The sequence below is a fragment of the Pogona vitticeps genome, chromosome 5 (genome assembly GCF_051106095.1).
Source record: "Pogona vitticeps strain Pit_001003342236 chromosome 5, PviZW2.1, whole genome shotgun sequence".
Taxonomy (NCBI): Eukaryota; Metazoa; Chordata; class Lepidosauria; order Squamata; family Agamidae; genus Pogona; species Pogona vitticeps.
In genome coordinates, this window is record NC_135787.1 from 126156450 (window position 1) to 126175856 (window position 19407).

The following is a 19407-nucleotide window of genomic DNA, read 5'->3' on the forward strand; positions in this document are numbered from 1 at the left end:
TAGGATTCTAATGTCTGGATGAGAATTATTTTGCGCTAACTCTTTGCGTATGAATCATGTACTGTTGTAACCAGTGAATTACTTTGTTTACTTGTAGACAGACTTCCAGAGAGATCATCCAATCTTCAGAAGAGGGACAGGGCAACCCTGATATGCCATTTATCATTCTGTTTATTATGAACTGGGCATTTATATTCTGTCCAGTTTCCATGACGGAACTCAAGATAGCACATGCACACATCTGGGAGGTTCCCCATTCTGGGCATTGATACGAGTGAGATCATAATTTCTGCAACGTTGCTCTTGAACTTGTGTATTATTAGACAATTGTCCTTTTTGCAACTATAGTAGTAGTGGACAAAAGCTGTCCTTAGTGTCCCCAGTCATGAGACTTTCCTGAAAATAATAATCCCCTTTTTAAAAAGTGTGTGTTGGCATTCCTGGAGGCCACCAACAGCTGCCATTCATTTTTGGATGGGTCACAATCTACCCCATTTAATAACAAAAAGTACCCGTTTTTCAAAACTAGATCTTTGGTCATATCTGTATTTTTTTTCTCTAGGTTTTTGGAGTTTTTGGTGGTCCATGCAGCCTTTCAAAGATGCCAGGGGAGCAAAAAAGTCACTCCCAGCCCCTCCAAATGGGCCCACTGTTACATTATAGGGGATTTGCCAAGTGTTGGATAAGTGTACCATGAGGCAGGTGAACCTATAGCCTTCCAGAGGTTAACTGCACCTCCAGTGAAGGAGTTTTGGTCATGAACAACCGGAAAGCCACGGGTTCTCCAGCTTAATTCTCATCTTGGCCTCTGAAGGTACATTCAGATGGGTATTTAGCCCACAGTTTGCATTACTGTAGGGACAGGTTGGTTCACTCCTTTTCACAGTGATCACATGACATAATTGCTGGAGCAAACCAAATTGTCCCCAGAGGGCTTATGTGCATAGCTTTCTGGCCCCTGTCTTTCTGCTTTTTTGGTATGAGTAGGATCACTCTGGTTTGCTCTATTTCCAATGTAAGATCACTGGGATCAGACCAGAAGTGAGCCTTTTGCCAATATTGTGAAGTGGATTAGGAAGAAAGCCACTTCAGGGTATTGGCAAATTAATCACAGGAAGTAAAAAAAAATTAAGTGTGTATTGCTGCAGCAAATATTCACTGCACCACTTTTTAAAAATAAAAGACAAATGGAAAATTTCATCCCCCAAGCTTGCCTTTTCTTTTCTTTTAAAGGTCCAGTCAGGAGCCTGCCTGATTTGGCTGTGTGCTCCCCCCCGCCCCCATTTCGGCCTGGCTTTTTACAAGGTTAAAACAGAGCAGTTGTGGCAGGAGGAGGCAGGAAGGGCAACGAGGGGGAAGGTTGTATGCTTCTGTTGACTGGCTCTTTACTGGACCTTTGAAAGAAAAGCAAACAAAATCTGCCTTGTTTGCAGTGCTGTCCTCTGAAGATGCCGGCCACAAAGACTGGCGAAACATCAGGAAGAACAACCTTCAGAACACGGCCAAAGAGCCTGAAACACCCAGAACAACCACAAAATTTGCCTTGCTGCCCCCTCATCTCGTGCTGCTGCTCTGCTTGCCCCTTGTAAAAAGCCTCTCTCTCTCTCTCTCTCTCTCTCTCACACACACACACACACACACACACACACACATGCGCAGAGAGAGAGAGACAGAGAGACAGAGAGAGAGAGAGAGAGTCAAATTAGGCAGGCTCTCAACTGGCCTTTAAAAGAAAAGCACAGGAAAGCCTCTGGGATGAGGCTTTCCATTTGTATTTTATTCTTTAAGGTGGTGCAGGGCATAGTCATTGCCCAATGCAACTTAGCCCCCCCCCCATTACTTCCTGGGCCCCTCCATAAAGATGAGGAGGTGATTAATTTGCCAATATCCTAAAGCTGTCTCGTATAAAGATACTTCACGGCATTGGCAAATTAGAGGAAGGTGGCTGTGGACCAAATATAGGGTGGCCTGAGGGCTTGTATAACATTTGGATGTGAAGAGTGCATCACATGGCACGCCAGACCTCCTGCTGACCCCCCCCCCCAACTGTATAGACAAGCCCTGTCACACACAGCTGGGCATTGACTGTATTCTGATGGTTCTGTTCCAAAACAGAAGTTACTTTAAAAGCTCACGTAACAGTAGAAGTATAAGAAACAGGACAGGCCTCAAGAGACTACTGAAGGCCAAGCATACTCAGTAGCCCCAGGATATGCAGTGTCACTTAAGAGGGGGAAACCCAAGAAAACCCATGGGGTGGTGGTGGCTGTCTCCGGATTGGGACCCTGGTAAGGAGCCTGAACTGGGTACAGACACCCCCCCACACACAATGGGCCATTTTGCTCTCTTAAAGCAAACTAATGACGGTTGAATTGCAGGTCACCCAAGACAGACTGGGCCCAACAGCAAGAGGCTGAGGATTAAGCCCTCCGAGCATCCCACAGTGCTTGTTCTGGAGTATAACCACACGGACAAAAATTATGTAGTTCCTCACTACATCTTTTCAAGTCGTGTCTGCTTTGTCTCCCTGTATCATGGCATGAAAGGAACCTAACAGGAAGCAAAGCATGCTGTATGAAAACCAGGAATGTTTACTCTTCCTTGCTTTGAAAGAAACACATACTGTATAAGGCCAATTTTCAGTACATTTGCATGTGTGCACGTATATGTGTTTGGGTGTGTATTTAACTGACAATGCTGCCCATTTTTAAAAAGTTGCTCACTGACATCGAGTAAAAAAAAGTATGTGCTCACCCCATCCCAAGCAAATACTGTCCTGGCATCGAATTGCATTCGGAACATGGCACTGTGCTGCAGACACATGTTCTTGAAGTGCCACACCAAGTAACCCTCCTTTTAAAAACATTATTATTACGTTGAAGAAAGTCCAAATTGCCTCATTTTTCCCCCTCAGGAAGGATGTTTCACACATAAGCTTCCCTCTAGGAAGATGCTGCTGCTTTTACAGCAGGTGCCGCTGAATTATAAAAGGTGCAAATCAGAGCAGAATAGAACGGCAGGAGGAGAGCAAGGAAATGGGCCAAAAGTTTTCACAATGAAATTCCAAGAAACACCCTTGCGGCAGCTTTACAATTGGCAGCACCACCAGAAACTTAGGTGCAGCTGCAGGAAACACTTTTTTTTAAAATTTAAATAACTCAGGGATTGGCACTTGGGCCATATAACTGGCAAGTGTGATCTTACACTGAATACGGCCAAGCCACAGGAGAGAAAAGATTAAGAGTATCAAAGGGACATTTTCCTCACTGTTTCAGTTCTTCTTTTTTGTTGTTGTTACTCACTGGATTTTATATATATATTTAAAAAGTAAGGGGCAGGGAGAGCCGCTTTGCTCAACATTCAGTTTTGAGGAGAATTAAATTAGCCCAAAACATTGTTCCGAATTAGAAGACCAAAAAGGGGATTTTAGAAACACAGCATGTGGCTTGGAGGTATTTTCCACCATCAAAACCAAAGTATAGAAAGCTTTAAAAAGGAGCTATTATTGTACTCTACCCAACCAATGAATCTGTTTCCCCCCTTCTGATAAGTGCTTCTGAGACTTTTCTGATTCACAAAGCAATTTATCCCACAGATTGTACAGAAAGATCTTAGCTGAGACATTTAATGCACTATTGGGCTTTTCCCTTTAAGATTAGCCATTTGGGTAGCTAGCCTGCTTATAGGTACTTCTTGTGCTATTCATAAATTCCTTTCATTTCCTTCATTAAAGATCCCAATATCGTCCTGTCCAAACCTAACAAAATGCTCATTTCAGGGCAGCGCATGTTCCAACTGCTTTTTCTTTTAATAGTGATTGTCATATATTTTGCCAGCCATAAAAGCAATACCAGAAAGTCTACTGCCAGTTATTTGTGTTTCTTTTATTGTTTTGTTTAGTTTTTTCTGTTGCTAGAGGAAGTGGAGGGAGATGATGGAATGCCCTGTTCAAACAGAAATATAAAGAAATGGCAGCACGTATCCATGAGAAGTCAGCAAGAACACAAACAAAAATATAAAACCATGTCTTGGCATCCCCTTCCTCTCCACACTAACATTAGTGTGAAACATCTTTCCTTTCAGATATTCTGGAGCATTTCCCCGTGTGTTCTACTTATTATCCCTATGGAGTGCTGAGCTCCAGGCTTTGTCACTCTTTCACCTCAGCCAACCGAGGAATAAGAAACACTGGGGCTATTGGATTCCTTGCACGAGCTGTCATGTTGTACCTGTTTTGTCTTAATTTTTTAATGGATGGCATTTACTTCCCGATAACGTTAATCCTTCATTTACCTCATACCCATTGTTGAACAGCTGAAGGATGCTTTGCTCTGGGCACCACCACAAGGAAGGACTGGTAAACCTCTCCTAGAAATTTTATACCTAGAAAAACCTGGGAGGTCACTGTAAGCCAGAATGATCTTGATGACACATACATATTACTATGCAAAAGTAGCCCCAAATATAGCTAATCTTTAAATACCCAACATTCCTCACTGTGCATTAGTACAAGGGATGCAAAATCCTTGTTTTCCACTTAATATTCTAGGCTCAAGTGTTAGTCAAACCCCTGCTTAAGGGCTGCCTATGTATTTTCCTCTTGGCTGATGTTCTGATTTGTCTTAAGAACAATATCCTAATGTGGCATTTGGATTTTTAACACATTTACCAATACATCTGCCTACAATGTGCATCTCCACCCACAGGGTATTCAGAATCAAACTAAGTAGGTGAATAGAAGTAATGAAACTATCCCTCCACTTTTAAATGAAGGGGGGAATTCAACCAGGAGAGTAGGGTGTGGAGGAAGGGGCTCGACCCTTTCCATTCTTTTGTTGGCCCACTAAGAATCAGCATCCCCCTTATGTGCTTTAAACTCTGCAGGGAAGTTTCAGCTGGTGGCAGCAGAAACACTTCACCTGTGATTATTTTTGACTGAGGGGCATCTTTTGGAAGGGAGCAAAGCAATGGTAAGGACAGCTAAATCCTTCTTTGTGTGCCACAGCCCAGATAAGCCCCCATATGCCTGTTGATTAGGTATAAAAACTAGGCACAATAAATGCATTCCTACATTTAAGATGACACTTGGGTAAGCCCTCTATATCTGCATCACCTTGTAGGAACCCACCCTCTGCCTTTGAGTTACATAGAGTCCCTCCCACATCATTGAGCAAACCCAATCATATCAGGAAGACTAATTAGCCAGCCCGTGTACAACTGGCAATAGCATCTCAATTGTCTGTCTCACCCACAGCCATGATCCCAACTTTACCGTCTATAATTTAGGGAAGGCGTATGCTGAGAAAAAGAAAGCAAAGTTTTTCTCAATTACAAGAGGGAATTTTCTGAACCATCATACTGAGACCTAGTACAGTGACCCACAGGGCCAAGCCAATTGAACAGACAAAAGGTACTCACAAGTCTACTTAGTTCAGTGTAGAAATGCATGAAGAACATACTGAAGACAAACTCAAAGTCTGACACTTTGTGGAAAAATTGTATTTGATTTACAATTAACAGGATTTACAAACAATGACAAAACAAAATAGATTAGCAAGGGTACCTTTGTTGATCAAACAGAAGGCAAGGACAAAAAGCTTAGTTTGACACAGAAATCTTAGGTAAACTGCTCCAAACAATTTGTAGCTACTTACATTCCACTGTGTGTTGACTTCCGTATATAGATGAAAGCAAACTTTTACTATAGAGAAATGGTGTCCTTCCCCCCCCCACACTTTTATTTCTGTGAGAATTTACTGACAATTTCTGTTGCCACCACTGATTATTGTCCCCAGTGCTAGCAACTCACCGCAGAGAAATCAAGGAAAGGACTACTGATGGGTTTGAGAATGAAACATCCGGACAAAACTTCAAATTAAACTCCAGTTCAGGGAGAGGTAGGAAATAAAGCTCTGTTACTGTGTTAAGAAACAAGCACATTTAAGGTGCCACAAGACAGAAACATGACAGCAACACCAAAAGTTGTATGGATGGCAGTGCTAAGGCTACCACACTGCCAGATGACTATGGTGAGAAATGAATGAAACAAAGATTGCTTTTCTTTTGTGCAACACAGCAATATAAGATAACGTACCAATTTTCCTCAAATTACCTGGAAGCTGACTAATATTGTAAACACACTTTCTGTCTTTGACAAGTTACTTTAATTTCCACAGCAGAGTTAAAGATACTCATCTCATCAATTCCAGCATTCCAAGGCTAGAGTGGTGTTTATGTCAGAAGGGGACATGGGATTTTCTTACAATGTGCATTTCACATTAAAAACACAGGGCTTTTTTATTATTGTTTCTGCTTTTTTAAAAACTCAATCACAATCTTCCTACGACAGTGTGAAGATTCATTTTGGAAAAAAAAAGATCCTATGAGCCATTCCAACAAGAGATATACATACTTGCATCATGTCAAACAGCACATTATAGGCAAGAAGCTAACTATAGGCATTCTGCTGGTCAATGTTCACAAAAAGTCAACAAACCACACATAAATATTTTTGATAGGATTCTCTTTACAAAACCATTCAGATTCACATAATTAGTACAAATAAGGCACATTAGCATATATGATAAAACAGTTTTTTTTTTAAAAAAAAAAGAAAGAGAAAGGCCAATTTGATTTGCCATGATTTCTGAATCATATTAGAATAATTCCATAGTACTTTTTCACCAGGGATGCTCCTCTCTTTAGGGTGGCCTTTAAGCACACCAGATCCAGAAAATTCTTAGATCCTGGGCCTTTGTCATCGCTCTCTCAGTACTGCTAGAGCAGCTCTGAACACCTTCCTGCGCTTTTATAAAGCCACAAATGTTCATTGCTTTGGCTGAACACAGACTTCTGCATTTATGTTGTGAAAGACTGCAAACAATTCTTTGCTTAAAATCTGGGAAGAAAAGATGTCCATCCTCAATTGTCTTTGTGCCAGGAGCAACTGGACCAGCTTTGGCTACAGGGAAGTACGGGTTATTCTTGGTTGGACGTTCTCTTGAGGACCCTAAGTGCTTTGCATGTTGTCAACATCCGAAGTCCTACTTCAGTGACACAGGCGTGAAGGTTTAGTTTGTTAGGAACAAATGCAGATCTTTCAAGCCCCCCCGCTTCAGAATTTAGGAAAGTTAAATTTTTTGAACTACAATTATTCATCGAGATTCTAGGATTTATAGATCCTGAAATAATTTTTTCAACTCAGCTTTGCTTTGGCCCTGGAAAAGTAGTTTTGAAAAGTCAGCAGACACAAGGTACTTAATGTTTTAGCACTTCATGTATGTAAACCTCATGTGTATTTATATGTTTAATATATCAAAAAGATGTATGGTACCAAAACCCACTGCAATGTTTTAGACAGAAAAGTCATAGTAAATGTATCTTTTATTCTACTCATTATGAGCAAAATAAAGAGACAGGATTTTCAAAAGAGTAGAAAAAACTATTTCCAATTATTAAAATTAAAGTGGGGATATTGCATTTATTTTTTTCCAATATGCTATCACTTTTCTAGTACAAATATTGCTTAAAATATAAAGAATGCTATGGGTTGTGAATTTACTAGTATAATGAATTCTAAAAATGCTGATGTTTCAAGATTGTACTATTTGATTAAATGAGCTTTAACTTTATCCACCTATGGACTTCCCTCATTTCCCACTGGAAATTCATTTACACACAACACAAGGTTTTAATTAGGAGCATAATTTACAGTAAAAACTCTTTACATTACAGCTTTGCTATATAAAAAAAGAAATCCTTTTTTTTTCATTTAAAGTTGTAATTACACATTTAAAAATAGAACACTATTTTCCTTATTAGGAAGAATGAATTTACACATCCTCAGATCAGCTTCTTTATTGCAGCTTTCAAAGTCAAAGGTCAGTCACTTTATTCTCTAAAGCAGCTGCTATCTGTTGTAATCGATAAGCAAGCTGCATTTTTTGTGCAGCTTGGTCTTCTTCTAATGTGTTGATGATCTGGAAGGAAACACAGAAGACATGAAATTCAGAGGAAGGCACTAGACAAGGTATTGTTGGGCCGTATTAATTTTTACAGCCACAGTCTGATCACATGTAGGATCTTACTTCCGTGCAGGTCCAGAACTGCATTGCACTGCAATGTTACATGGAGGGAGATCCCACCATTGCAGCTATACTTGACAAGGCTTTATCTAGCTGTTTATTTATTTATAGGCTAGTTTTCCCAGGACTGGGACCAAAGGTGGTTTACTGTATAATTAAACACACAAGCAAACAAAAAATGATAAAAATATTATAAACATTAAGATACAATATAAATATTAACACATAACATAAAAATTAAAACATAATGGAATCAATGATAATTAAACACAATTAAGTTTAAAACATTTTAAAATATCTCAATTATTACATTAATTTAATTTAAAAATACAAAAGTACTACTCATCCATTAAAAGTCCTGTCCTTAAGAGGCTGTATGTATGTATGTATGTATGTATGTATGTATGTATGTATGTATGTATGTATGTATGTATGTATGTATGTATGTATGTATGTATGTATGTATGTATGTATGTATGTATGTATGTATGTATGTATGTATGTATGTTTTACCCTATCTTCCACCTTCAAAACGACCCAAGGTGGCTTACACCATTAAAAGTCAGTATAAACTTAGTATGAAAACAGTGAAGAGGATCAAATGACTACTATACTAAGAATACAAGCAACACCAAAACACATTCAGAGCAGTAATGTACAACAATCCATTCAAAAAAAACAAACAAACCCCTACTCAAGCAGCCAGTTACTGAGGGAAAGCTTGTCTGAAGAGAAAAGTCTTTGCCTGCTTGCGCAAGGGTGGGAGAGATGGGGCCAGCCTATTGTGTGTGTGTGTGGAGTTCCAAAGTCTGGGAGCAGCAACAAAGAAGACCCTCTCCCATGTTGCATCAAATGCACCCGCGAGGGTGGTGGGATGGAGAGACATGCCTCTCCCAAAGATCTTAACACTCAAGCAGGCTCATAAAGGGAGGCATGATCCTGGAGATACCTGAAAGCCTGCTTGAAGAGCATGGGTTTTGCTTGCTGACAGGAAACAGCCCAGCTTAGCCTCCTTTGGAAAGAAATTCTAAAGTATGATGCAACCGTCAAGAAGACCTTCTCTTGCATTCTTCCCAAACATGCCTCTGAATGAAGTGGTACCAAAAGAAAGGTCTCTCCTGAAGATGTCGAAGCCTCAGAAAACTTGTTTAGTCAGCAAATTTGCTGCCTGAACATCCCCCCCCTCCCCCAAAAAAGAACCCTGGAGACCTGCTGCTTTCTGGAAGTAACTCTCAGAGTCAGGTATTTTTACAAATATTTCTCATGGGTTGTGCAGGAAAAAATGCCCTGGGCTGGGTAGGGAAACTACCCATAGATCAGTATAGACAATTACCCTGGACAGTTCACAAATAAGACCTGGCTCAGTGAGGTCCTTCCAGCTGAGCAATTAGAAAACATTTCTTTCTGCAGAAAGCAATTCATTTTTCAAAGAGATGTTCTGGAAAAGTGGAAAGTCAGTATGAGCCTAGAAAAACAACAGCAAAGGAGAGGAACTGGGCCGGGAGGTCAGAGATGCTCAATGGTGTGAGATAGGAAGAGGCAGGAGTGGTGTGGCAGGGGTGGGTTTGGGTGGACAAAGCAACTGCAGGGCCTTAGCATAAGTGCTGAGAGTTAGGAGAGAAGCCTCAGATTTTCAAGTCAGAAGATGAAAAAGAGATGAAGATGCCCAACAATGGAGAAAAAGAAAGGGGAAGAGTGTTGAAGGAAGCAAAAAAGAAACAACAGATGTGTGAGAAAGAGCTGATAGTGATGGCAGCAGAAGAGGCTGCAAAGCAATGGACTAGCACTTCTCTTGCCACCTCAGGAATGGGGAGAGTTTGGGCTACCTTGATGGGAGAACACAATCTTTTTGATAGGCATCACCAGCACTTTGAAATGTGCCTGGAAACAGACTGAGAGCCAGCGGTGCTCATGTAATGGATGATACATGGTCCTTGTCACTGGCCTTCATCACCCTTTTGGATCTGTTGAAATTTTTCAAACACTCTTCAGAGACAGCCCCACAAAGAATAGGTTACAGTAATGCAAACAAGATGTGATTGCGGCCTACGTCACTATGGCCAGATTAAACAACTTCAGAAATGGGCACAGCTGGCACATCAACTTGAATTATGCAACCCCCCCCAACACCACAAAACCAGGAGATCAGGGTTGAATCCAGGAGTACATCCAAATTAGGAACCTGCTGCTTCAGTTGAAGTGCCACCCCATCAAACACACACTGAATCTATATCCCTTGAACACTCATCATTTTGTCTGGATTAACTCTCAGTTTGTTCACCCTCATCCAGTCCATTACTGACACCAGACTTTTGTTTAAGACTTATTCAGATTTAAGGAAAAGAGAAATCAAGCTGAGTGCCATCAACATACTGGTCACACTGAATTCCAAAATCTTTAATCTATGTTAAATAGTGGGGTGGGGAAGAGATGACAAGACAATAGCCCCGAGAGGTCCCATAAAACAAGAGAGAAGACATTGATCAAGAATCCTCCCAGCACCACCTTCTGACAATGTCCCTCCAGGTACTGAACCTACCAAGTTCTACTTCAATATCATGGTCAATGGCATTGGAAGGTGTTGAGAGGATGAGCAGAACTCAGAGGACTTGAAGCTTGATAGGTATATTGCACTCAGCAAAGTTCAACCTAATGGAGCCATGTTATTCCATTAGACTGAGTAACAGTGAGAACTGAAATGCCCCATGGAGAAGAGCCACTGATGAAGAGAAAAAGCCCACAATAGCAGAAAGCTTTCTGCCCCAACAAATCTTCAGTAGGTGTAGGCTTCTCTGCCAGCCCTCTCTTCACCTCCCCATGCATCTTCTTTTTACTTCAAATACTTCCTACAGATAGAGGAGATTCATCTAACAACCAGGAATAAAGGAGGCTTGCTAGAAGCCACTGTAAATGGGAGGTGGCAGCCTTGCAGTGTCATATTCTGTTGGCTTGGAAATGTGTCAAGCCACTTTTTTTTTTAATTTGCAAGAAGCATCTTGGTTTATGTCTAAGACAAACTGACATGAATATGCCACGTTTTGCAGAATATCATTACTGCCAATGGAAAATTGTAAGATAGGTATTGCAGTAACAAAGCACATCTTTCTTAGAGCTACACACACACACACACACACACACACAAACACAAAGAGAGAGAGACAGACAGAGAGAGGATAAAATAAGGTTTACATTGGACTGAATTGTTAATACTAGTTTCTTTTCTTCAAATCAGTCCCTCTGACTTAACTGAAGGAAAAGCTGCAGTGTATCTATATCAGATAACCTCACACCACTGGATTTGCCCAGAATTTGGAGCAGATCATCTACCTGGTTTTTAACCTGTTGATTTTACTGCTCCCTGCTGGTTTTACCATTGCATTTTATTATTGCTCTGCGATTATCTTGTATTATTTATACTTCTTATCCTTGTCTGGATCATGTAAGCCATGCTGAGAGTTTGTTAGAGAACTGTGGCATATCCATATATTTTTAATAAACAAATATAAGCCTGTAGCTGACATAATGCTAGCAAATTCATGAAAAACTAATAAAGTTTGCAATTCTGCATTTAATCCTGTATACAGAAAAAAAGTTTGTTAAGTCTTCAGTTGCTGATGCTACCAACATTCATATTCTCTTTCAATGATGATGTATATTATTCCACTTGGCCATTTCTGCTTTTTGGAGTCCTCCTGCTCATTCTTCTAAGCACAGCCCTGGACATCTGCCCCAAAGTCCTGCTCTGAGGGTACTACATCACAGCTCATCAATATGAACAATTTGCTCCCTTCATCTCCTGTTGCTACAAATGGACATGCTTCCATGAAGCCTCATACGTTTGTTAAAGACATCATCAAACTGGATTTATCTGAGCATGATATAAGGATGTCCAGGAGCTAATACTCTTTTCTCTCTCCCCCCCCCCCCCCGGTATATCAGAACTATAGCCTCTCTCCAAAAGCAAAGAACTGGATAAGCTAGGAAAACTGCAGGCCTGAAGTCTACCAGTTGCTGGAGTCTCCCCCCAACCCCGCTGTTGACCTTTTTTACAACATCATTAAGGTTCATTCAATGGAAACTTACCTCATCATAATATTTGTTGGTATACTGGTAGAGCTGGTGTAAAGCCACAAGTGTGTTTAATGAGTCTGTGTGTGCCTATTAAATTAAATAAGAAGAAAAAGAATGTGTCAGAGCACAGATCTGGCTGCCTAAGAGCTTTAATGAAACATATATTGGTGCCCCAGACATGATGAAAATCCTTTTTCCATATCCAAGCTTTGGTTCTTAAATCTTTTTTTACACACACACACACACACACACACACACACACACACACACACACACACACACACACACACACACACACACACACACACACACACACACACACACACACACACACACACACACACACACACACACACACACACACACACACACACACACACACACAAATCAAGTCCCAGGTTGGCTCCAGACATGTCCACAGGCCCTGTGAGCAAATGATCCCACAAATGAGACCTCAAGTGGTTGGGGATCTGAGAGCAGTCCTGCTGGATCAGATCAAATTCTAGTCCAACATGTGATTTTCCACAGTGGCCAACCAGCTGCTTGTGGGGTCAGCCCTTAAGCAGGGTGTCGTGGCAATGTAGAGGCAATATGTAGAGGTTGGTATGAACCATGATAGCTCCCCACTACTCAGGTTCAGCAGCACCCTCCTTCACTAAAAGGTGCACACAAGTGAACTGTCTCTCCTTCTGAAGGTTGCATACAGCTGAGGTTGGGAAATTTATTTATTCATTTATTTATTTATTTATTGCAACCCCCAACTAGCATGGCCACTGTCCACCCTGACTGGAAGATTCTGTGAGTTGTATTTTTAAAAGTAACTTCCCAAGCTCTGTATGTGCTATGATGCTAGTAATTAGTGAAATCCATCTCCTCCAGAAATTAGCCTAATGCCATTAAACCTAATAAAAGCTAAGGTTTAGATTGGTTCCATCCTTTGTAATCCTCTACTTTTGTTGTTGAGACTGGGTAAAGCAAACAAACAATGCAGGAGGGCTTTCTCTTTTTATCAGAACTAAATGGTAAATTATCTTTGAAAACACAGTACACAGCATTCTCTAAATAAAGCCATTTCAAACCTGATCATGTTTTCTCCCCATGGGCCCAATGCACAGTAAGACCACTATGGTTTTCTTTACACTATTATATTTATCTAAGCTATTAGGAATCCCAAATTTTGGAGGCAGAGAAGTGAACGGTACCAGCAAAAGCATGAATACTGTTCAAACCATCACATACAAACTATTAAAATGACTCCGGGAGGGGGGGACCCTAAAGATATGCTTGAACGTAACCTTCACAAGCAATGCCATATAACCTAATTGTATAGAAACTAGCTCAGAGTACAATGGTGCCTCGTTTAATGACAATAATCCATTCCAGGAAAATCGCCGTTAAGCGAAAACATCATAAAGCAAAATTAAAAACCCCATCTAAAGGCATTGAAACCTGTTCAATGTGTTCCAATGGGGTAAAAACTCACCATCCAGTGAAAATCCTCCATATGGCGGCCATTTTCACCACCTGTATAGCAAGGAATCCGTCCCTAAGCACAGCGGGGAGCCGTTTTAAGCACCTGGCGGCCATTTTGAAAACCCAACGATCAGCTGTTTTTGATTGTCATAAAGAGAAAATCGGTTCCCGAAGCAGGGAACCAATCATCGCTAAGCGAAATTCCCCCATTTAGACCATTGTCTAAAAGACTGTCGTAAAGTGGACTCGTAAAGCAATTGCAAAAAGACTGTCGTAAAGCGGATTTGTCATAATGCGGGGCAATCATTAAGCGAGGCACCACTGTATTCCAAAAGACAGGTACACCTTCCTCTTAGAAGAGAGCACAAAATGACAAACATGGCAAAAATAAATGAAGGAAAAACAAGTGGGCAAGCTGACGCATCCTTTCTGTTCCACTTTAATACTTACTCTAGAGATTTCTGCTAAATGTGTATTCATGTCTTGGTCACTCACTTGTACCATTTGGCGAATACCTTTGTAATAACTAGAAACAAAAAAAAATTATCCATTATATGAAGCAAGTTTTTTTTTTAAAAAAATCTTTACAATGATATTGTTACATTTTCCAAATAAATAAAACTTGACCAGAACTTTTAGGAATACTTGAGGAAAACTTTGCAAATGTCTGTACTAAAGGACTTGATCCCCTTGTTGGATTAAAAGGATTGGAACCTTGCCGTTTACTGTTTTTTCACATATCTGCAGTCCAACTTTCAGGAAACGCAGCAAAATAACCAGTTCAGTGGGTATTTTTAGAATACTTTTATAATTGTAGATTAATGTGGCAATGAGACAGAATTCTAAGTAAAAATATGCAGAAGTGCCGTGAATCAGAAAGACAGATCCGTCCTATTCTCACAAAGTTTCTTTAATACAGCATTCTATCAATCACGCCATGCTGCACAAGATGGAGGGTTTTGTTTCTTCTTTTGTTAAGCATGTAATGGGTTCAATCCATCAACCACAGCAACTACAAAACACCATTTACCTCAACAGGCCAAGCATGGAAGGGAAACATATATTGCAACCCCCCAGTCAAACTTCCTGTGAAGTCTTTCCATAAGCATCTGAACCCAGATTAGATTATGTTCCAAAAGTTTCTGTTTTGTTATTCCTGTAACATGTCATAGCAACTTCTATGATGCTACTTTTCTTCCCTACTGAATGTTCTATAGAGAAGAAAAAAGAATCAAAAACATGTACAAGGAACCAAAAAAGTAAGAGAGAGATATTTTAGATTCCTCAAATCCGCTAGAGTGTGCTTTTAACTTTATTGGCAGTATTATCTTTTTACATTTAACCGGTCTGTATTTTAAAATAATCACATGCTATGTAATTTGTATTATTAATTTTGCTTTGTTTTGCGGTTAATTTGCTATCAGGGTTTTTTTTTTTTTTTGGCTTGTTCTTATGTTTAATTTTATATTTTAAATCAACAGATATGAGCTGCCTTGTAAGGTCTGAAAAGAGAATACATCAATATGAAAGCTAGTGTAAATGTCAGTAAATATGTTTAGCCCAACTGCTATGCTTGTTTCTGGGTAGTAAAAATAATCTAGGAAATATGAACTTTCCTCTAAGCCATATGAGAAAAGTCATTGGGCCTCTCTCACCATCAAGAGAGACACAAACACACTTCTCTTTATACTTACTTTTCTACCATCTTCTTGTATGTGAAGATTTCTTTTGCATAGAGTAACTTGTTACTTGGAGAATCCTGAAAAATGGAAAACAAAACAAAGCAGAATTTCAAACCTAATTCATATGTTTAGTTTTAGCTGGCATTTTAGAGATCTGTGTTTCTGGAGGACCCACTTTCAACAAAATGAATGTGCTAACATAATATCTGGAAAGCAGATTTTTTTGCTTCCTTGTGTTGTACAATGTACAGTACCAACATAAAAGCTAATGGCATTTAATAAACAAGTGTACTCTATATGCTTGAATGAGACAAAATCCTATCTCAAGTCCATCCTATTCTGTGGGAAAGAAGAATCATTCTCTTTTCTTCATGAGGTACTGTACATTTACTAAAGAATCAACAAGGCAGTATGAAAACACACTGATTTTAAGCTCTTTCACACTTTTTAGGGAGGAGGAGATTCATATTCATCAGGTCTATGTATTTAAAGGTGTATGCACTAGCATGGATTATTAAAAAGGTGCTCAGTAAAATAAATGCTTTTGAAATATGGCATTCAGCAGAATTCTTTGTGTCTAATGGAGTGATAGAATAAAGAATGGAGAAGTATTTCACAGGGTAAGAAAAAAATAAAATTGACTATTAAGAAATTCAAGCTCTCATATCTTGGACACATAATTCTTCGTGATAAATATAATATTCCATAATACACAATTGAAAGGAACATAGAGGATAAATGTGGAAGAGGTAGAAGACATCTTAGATGAGTAACATCAGTCTGGGCTTCAGTAAAGAACAACTAATCCACACAGCAAGTGGAGATATGCTATGATGGTAGCCAACCTTAGTAGCTGAGATGACACTCAGGCATACAGAGTAGGATAGGGTGGGGAAACAACTTAAGGGTGTGGAGCCCCCCTCCCCCAAACTTCCTGGTTTGGCAATCCTGACATCAGGACAATGTCATCTACACCCCGCCCCCCAATGGCAGTGGATCTCTGGCCAAAGTGCTGGCCGCAACTGTTTCCAGCTAATACTTTAGACCACATGGGGATAGTGAGGTGAAGGAAAGCTGTGGGTAGTCATCTGAGGACTCAGTTTGGACACTCTGAGGACACTTGGCTTCTTGCTTGCTTTCTCCACATGGGAAAGGAAGAATGGGTAAAGGCAAACCCACTCAAGGGTCATAGAGGGCTCTGTTCTTGATGTGCTGGTTGAGCATCCTGTGCTCTGTCCTGGCTTCCTCATACATAAGTGGGTGGGGAGGGGAAGCTGTGAGGCAATACCACCCTCAGCACTCTCTTACATTCAATCAATGAAAGCAACTGCTAACTGGAATTCCATCTCTTGCCCCACTCACTTCTCCACCTGGTAGAGTACATGATGAAAGGGGTGGAATTCCTTTTACTTCCAATCAGAGATAACACAGGGATGTTATCCACCAAATGTGATTCTATCCAACTGGGAGGAATGAAGTTTCCTCTGGAGCCTCTGGGGACAGATCAGGCCCAGAGACAGGTTTTCTGCACAGCAAGTAGAGAGAGGGGGGGGGGGGAGAGGACACCTCCTCCCATCACTATCTGAAAAAGACACACAAATGGGTGTCCAGGGGTAGAAAAGGAAAGTGCAGGAACCTGCCTCCCTCAAGGACCATAATTTCCATATCTTATTTTAATGTTTGTTGATGAAAAGGTAACGGATAATGTGAAAAGTAAGAACAATCCAAACTCTTCTAGACACCTTCTAATCTAAACCACATGTAGCCAACGTGCCTGCATGTGGGCTACATTTAACTTTAGGGGCCCTGAGCATCACACAACTCAAAAACTACGGAGTTTTTGTAAAGTAACTTGGCTCAAAAATTCCCTTGTGTCCTTGATGTGGAACAATGTTTCCATGTTGTCAAGGCCCCTCAGCACCCCTGATGCCACCCTCTGTGCCAGTGTTTTAATTTTTAAAAAAATGGTCACTGAAGGGGCTTGCACAACATCACCTTTTAAAGCATCCATTTGAAAATGAATTAGATACAGGTTGTGGGAACAGATGCAGCTCTCCCAGAGCCAGGAATAGGTTTGTGCAGCCTTTGGGCCTCTGGAGGTTAGTCACTCCATTCTAAATCCTGATCAAGTACATCTTTTTCTCCCCGTCACTCCATGTCACATATTGCTAAATACGCTTATGGCTACAGAGTATTTGTAATTTTATTGCACTGTTGTGCATTCTATGCTTGAATTACAATAATAGATCACCCTGAGGCTTCTTCTTTGCTACCTCTAAAAATACTCATGGACTAATATAAATCCTAAGTTGTCTGGAAGAACAAATTGTGGATGTTTTGCCACAAACCTAACCAGAGATCTTTTGGCCTTCTTCCTTTCCTTCCTTGTTCCCTGCCTCTCTTTTTGATTTATGACACGATCTTGAATCAATGAGACCCAGTGATTCAGGGCTTTGTGTGTACCTTGGATTGTGCTATGGAACTTCTTTGGATTCATCACATTTGTCTTTCGTCTTTGTTGATAGATGGGCAACAAATGGCCCTCCAGATGTTAATGAACTGCAGTTCCCAAGATTCTTAGCCAACACAGTCAATGGTGTGGGAGAACTGTAGCTCCATAACATTTGGGACGCCACCTGCTGCCCACTCCTGATGCAGGCACTTATTAAATGAAAACAAATTTACCTTTGAAAATACCAGGCAGCAAAGCAGGCAAGGAGGAAAGAAACTTACATGGGCTACATTTCCTGGGTACTGTAATTAATTGCCACATACAGATAAATGGAAACAAAAGCTTCTGGCAGGCTTTAAGACTGAAGGGGTCAGAAATGGAGGTGACAGTGCTTAGTACTGACTCTGGATTACCAGGAGCAGTAATGGCAAAGCAGATATGCATTAAGTTTTAAAAATTAACCTTCATACCTGACCACAACACATTCTATTAGAGAGGAATATGCAGAGTGGTAATTGGATGAGTCCTGAAAGCACCAGAACATAACCTGTTATGTATGTGTCGCTAAATATTATGTTTCCTGGACCCATGAAGCAGCATAAGCACCTTTAGAAGTAAGGCCAAAATGAACAGATTCATGTACTATTTGCGACGATCACTGCATCATGCAGTTCGATGCCCTCCCTCTCCCAAAGACAGACAGCAGAAGGTAACATACTTACCCTGCTTAATTTGTGCTCTGTTCTTGTGCAAGCATCCATGAAAGTCTGTGCAATGACTGACAAAGAAGCATCCACTACTTCGTGAACATGAACATCAAAGATGAAATGGGGATTTTTCAGTATGTTCACCCAAAACCTAAGTGGCAAGCTATGATGCAGGCAAAGAAATAAAACAAATCCTTATTAAAGAAGAGTGAAGGGAAACGGAGAAAAGCAGCCCTGAGTCTTGACAAATGAAGGCTATTACTACGTTTTAAAGGGCTCCACCGTATTTTCAGTTTGATTACATGCTTAAATTCACTATAGGAATTGGTATCCACAATGTGCTCCTTTAATTCCATATTGAAATCATTTAAAAGGTTTAGTCTGATAGACACAGATGGCAATTCTGTTGTTTTAATGCTCCAGGACACCAAGATGGAATGAACAGAAGCTAGCTGTTTTGTCAAAAACTGCCTAGCTTGGTAATGCCAAAGTGCATATAAAAATTAGGATGCGGCTATTTAGTTAAAATGCAGACCCTTCAGGCTTCAAGCTATTGCTGAATAAATGGGAAAACTTAGCTTAAGAAAAAATAGAGGAATTGTCACAGTAAATATTAAAAGGGAATCATGCAGGCTGCCACACTTATTTTAGTTCATTTTATTTATATCCCAGTTTTTTTTGCTAATACCAAAAGGCAAGGGAGGTGGGAACATACTTTGAAAAAAACAACTAAAAATAGAATAAAAACTTTTAAAAATGTATCCGCGGCCAGAATCCTGTTAACTGTTGTGTGGCTCATTGTACTTAATCAACAAGGTGTGGGGCAAATCTTCATTGTCTGGCTGGTCAAGTGCTCAACTGTGCCACCAAGGTGCATCTGGCACCTTGCCAATTAGCTGTGTCAAATTATGCAAACCTTAAGCAAACACCAGTCAGAT

The 19407-nt window shown here is 40.3% G+C and overlaps 1 protein-coding gene across 2 annotated transcripts in view; it reads right to left on the reverse strand.

Annotated features, from left to right (window-relative positions):
- Positions 1–5478: 5478 nt before the first annotated feature.
- Positions 5479–19407, reverse strand: part of PLXNB2 (plexin B2) — a 385384-nt gene continuing 371455 nt past the window's right edge. For both annotated transcript variants that reach the window (XM_020797233.3, XM_078376762.1), the window contains exons 34-38: positions 18485–18632; positions 15323–15387; positions 14079–14154; positions 12168–12242; positions 5479–7979 (exon numbers count right to left, since the gene is read on the reverse strand). In XM_020797233.3, the coding sequence (XP_020652892.3) occupies positions 7875–7979; positions 12168–12242; positions 14079–14154; positions 15323–15387; positions 18485–18632 (469 nt within the window). In that variant the 3' untranslated portion in view covers positions 5479–7874. The remainder of the gene's footprint in view (positions 7980–12167; positions 12243–14078; positions 14155–15322; positions 15388–18484; positions 18633–19407) is intronic.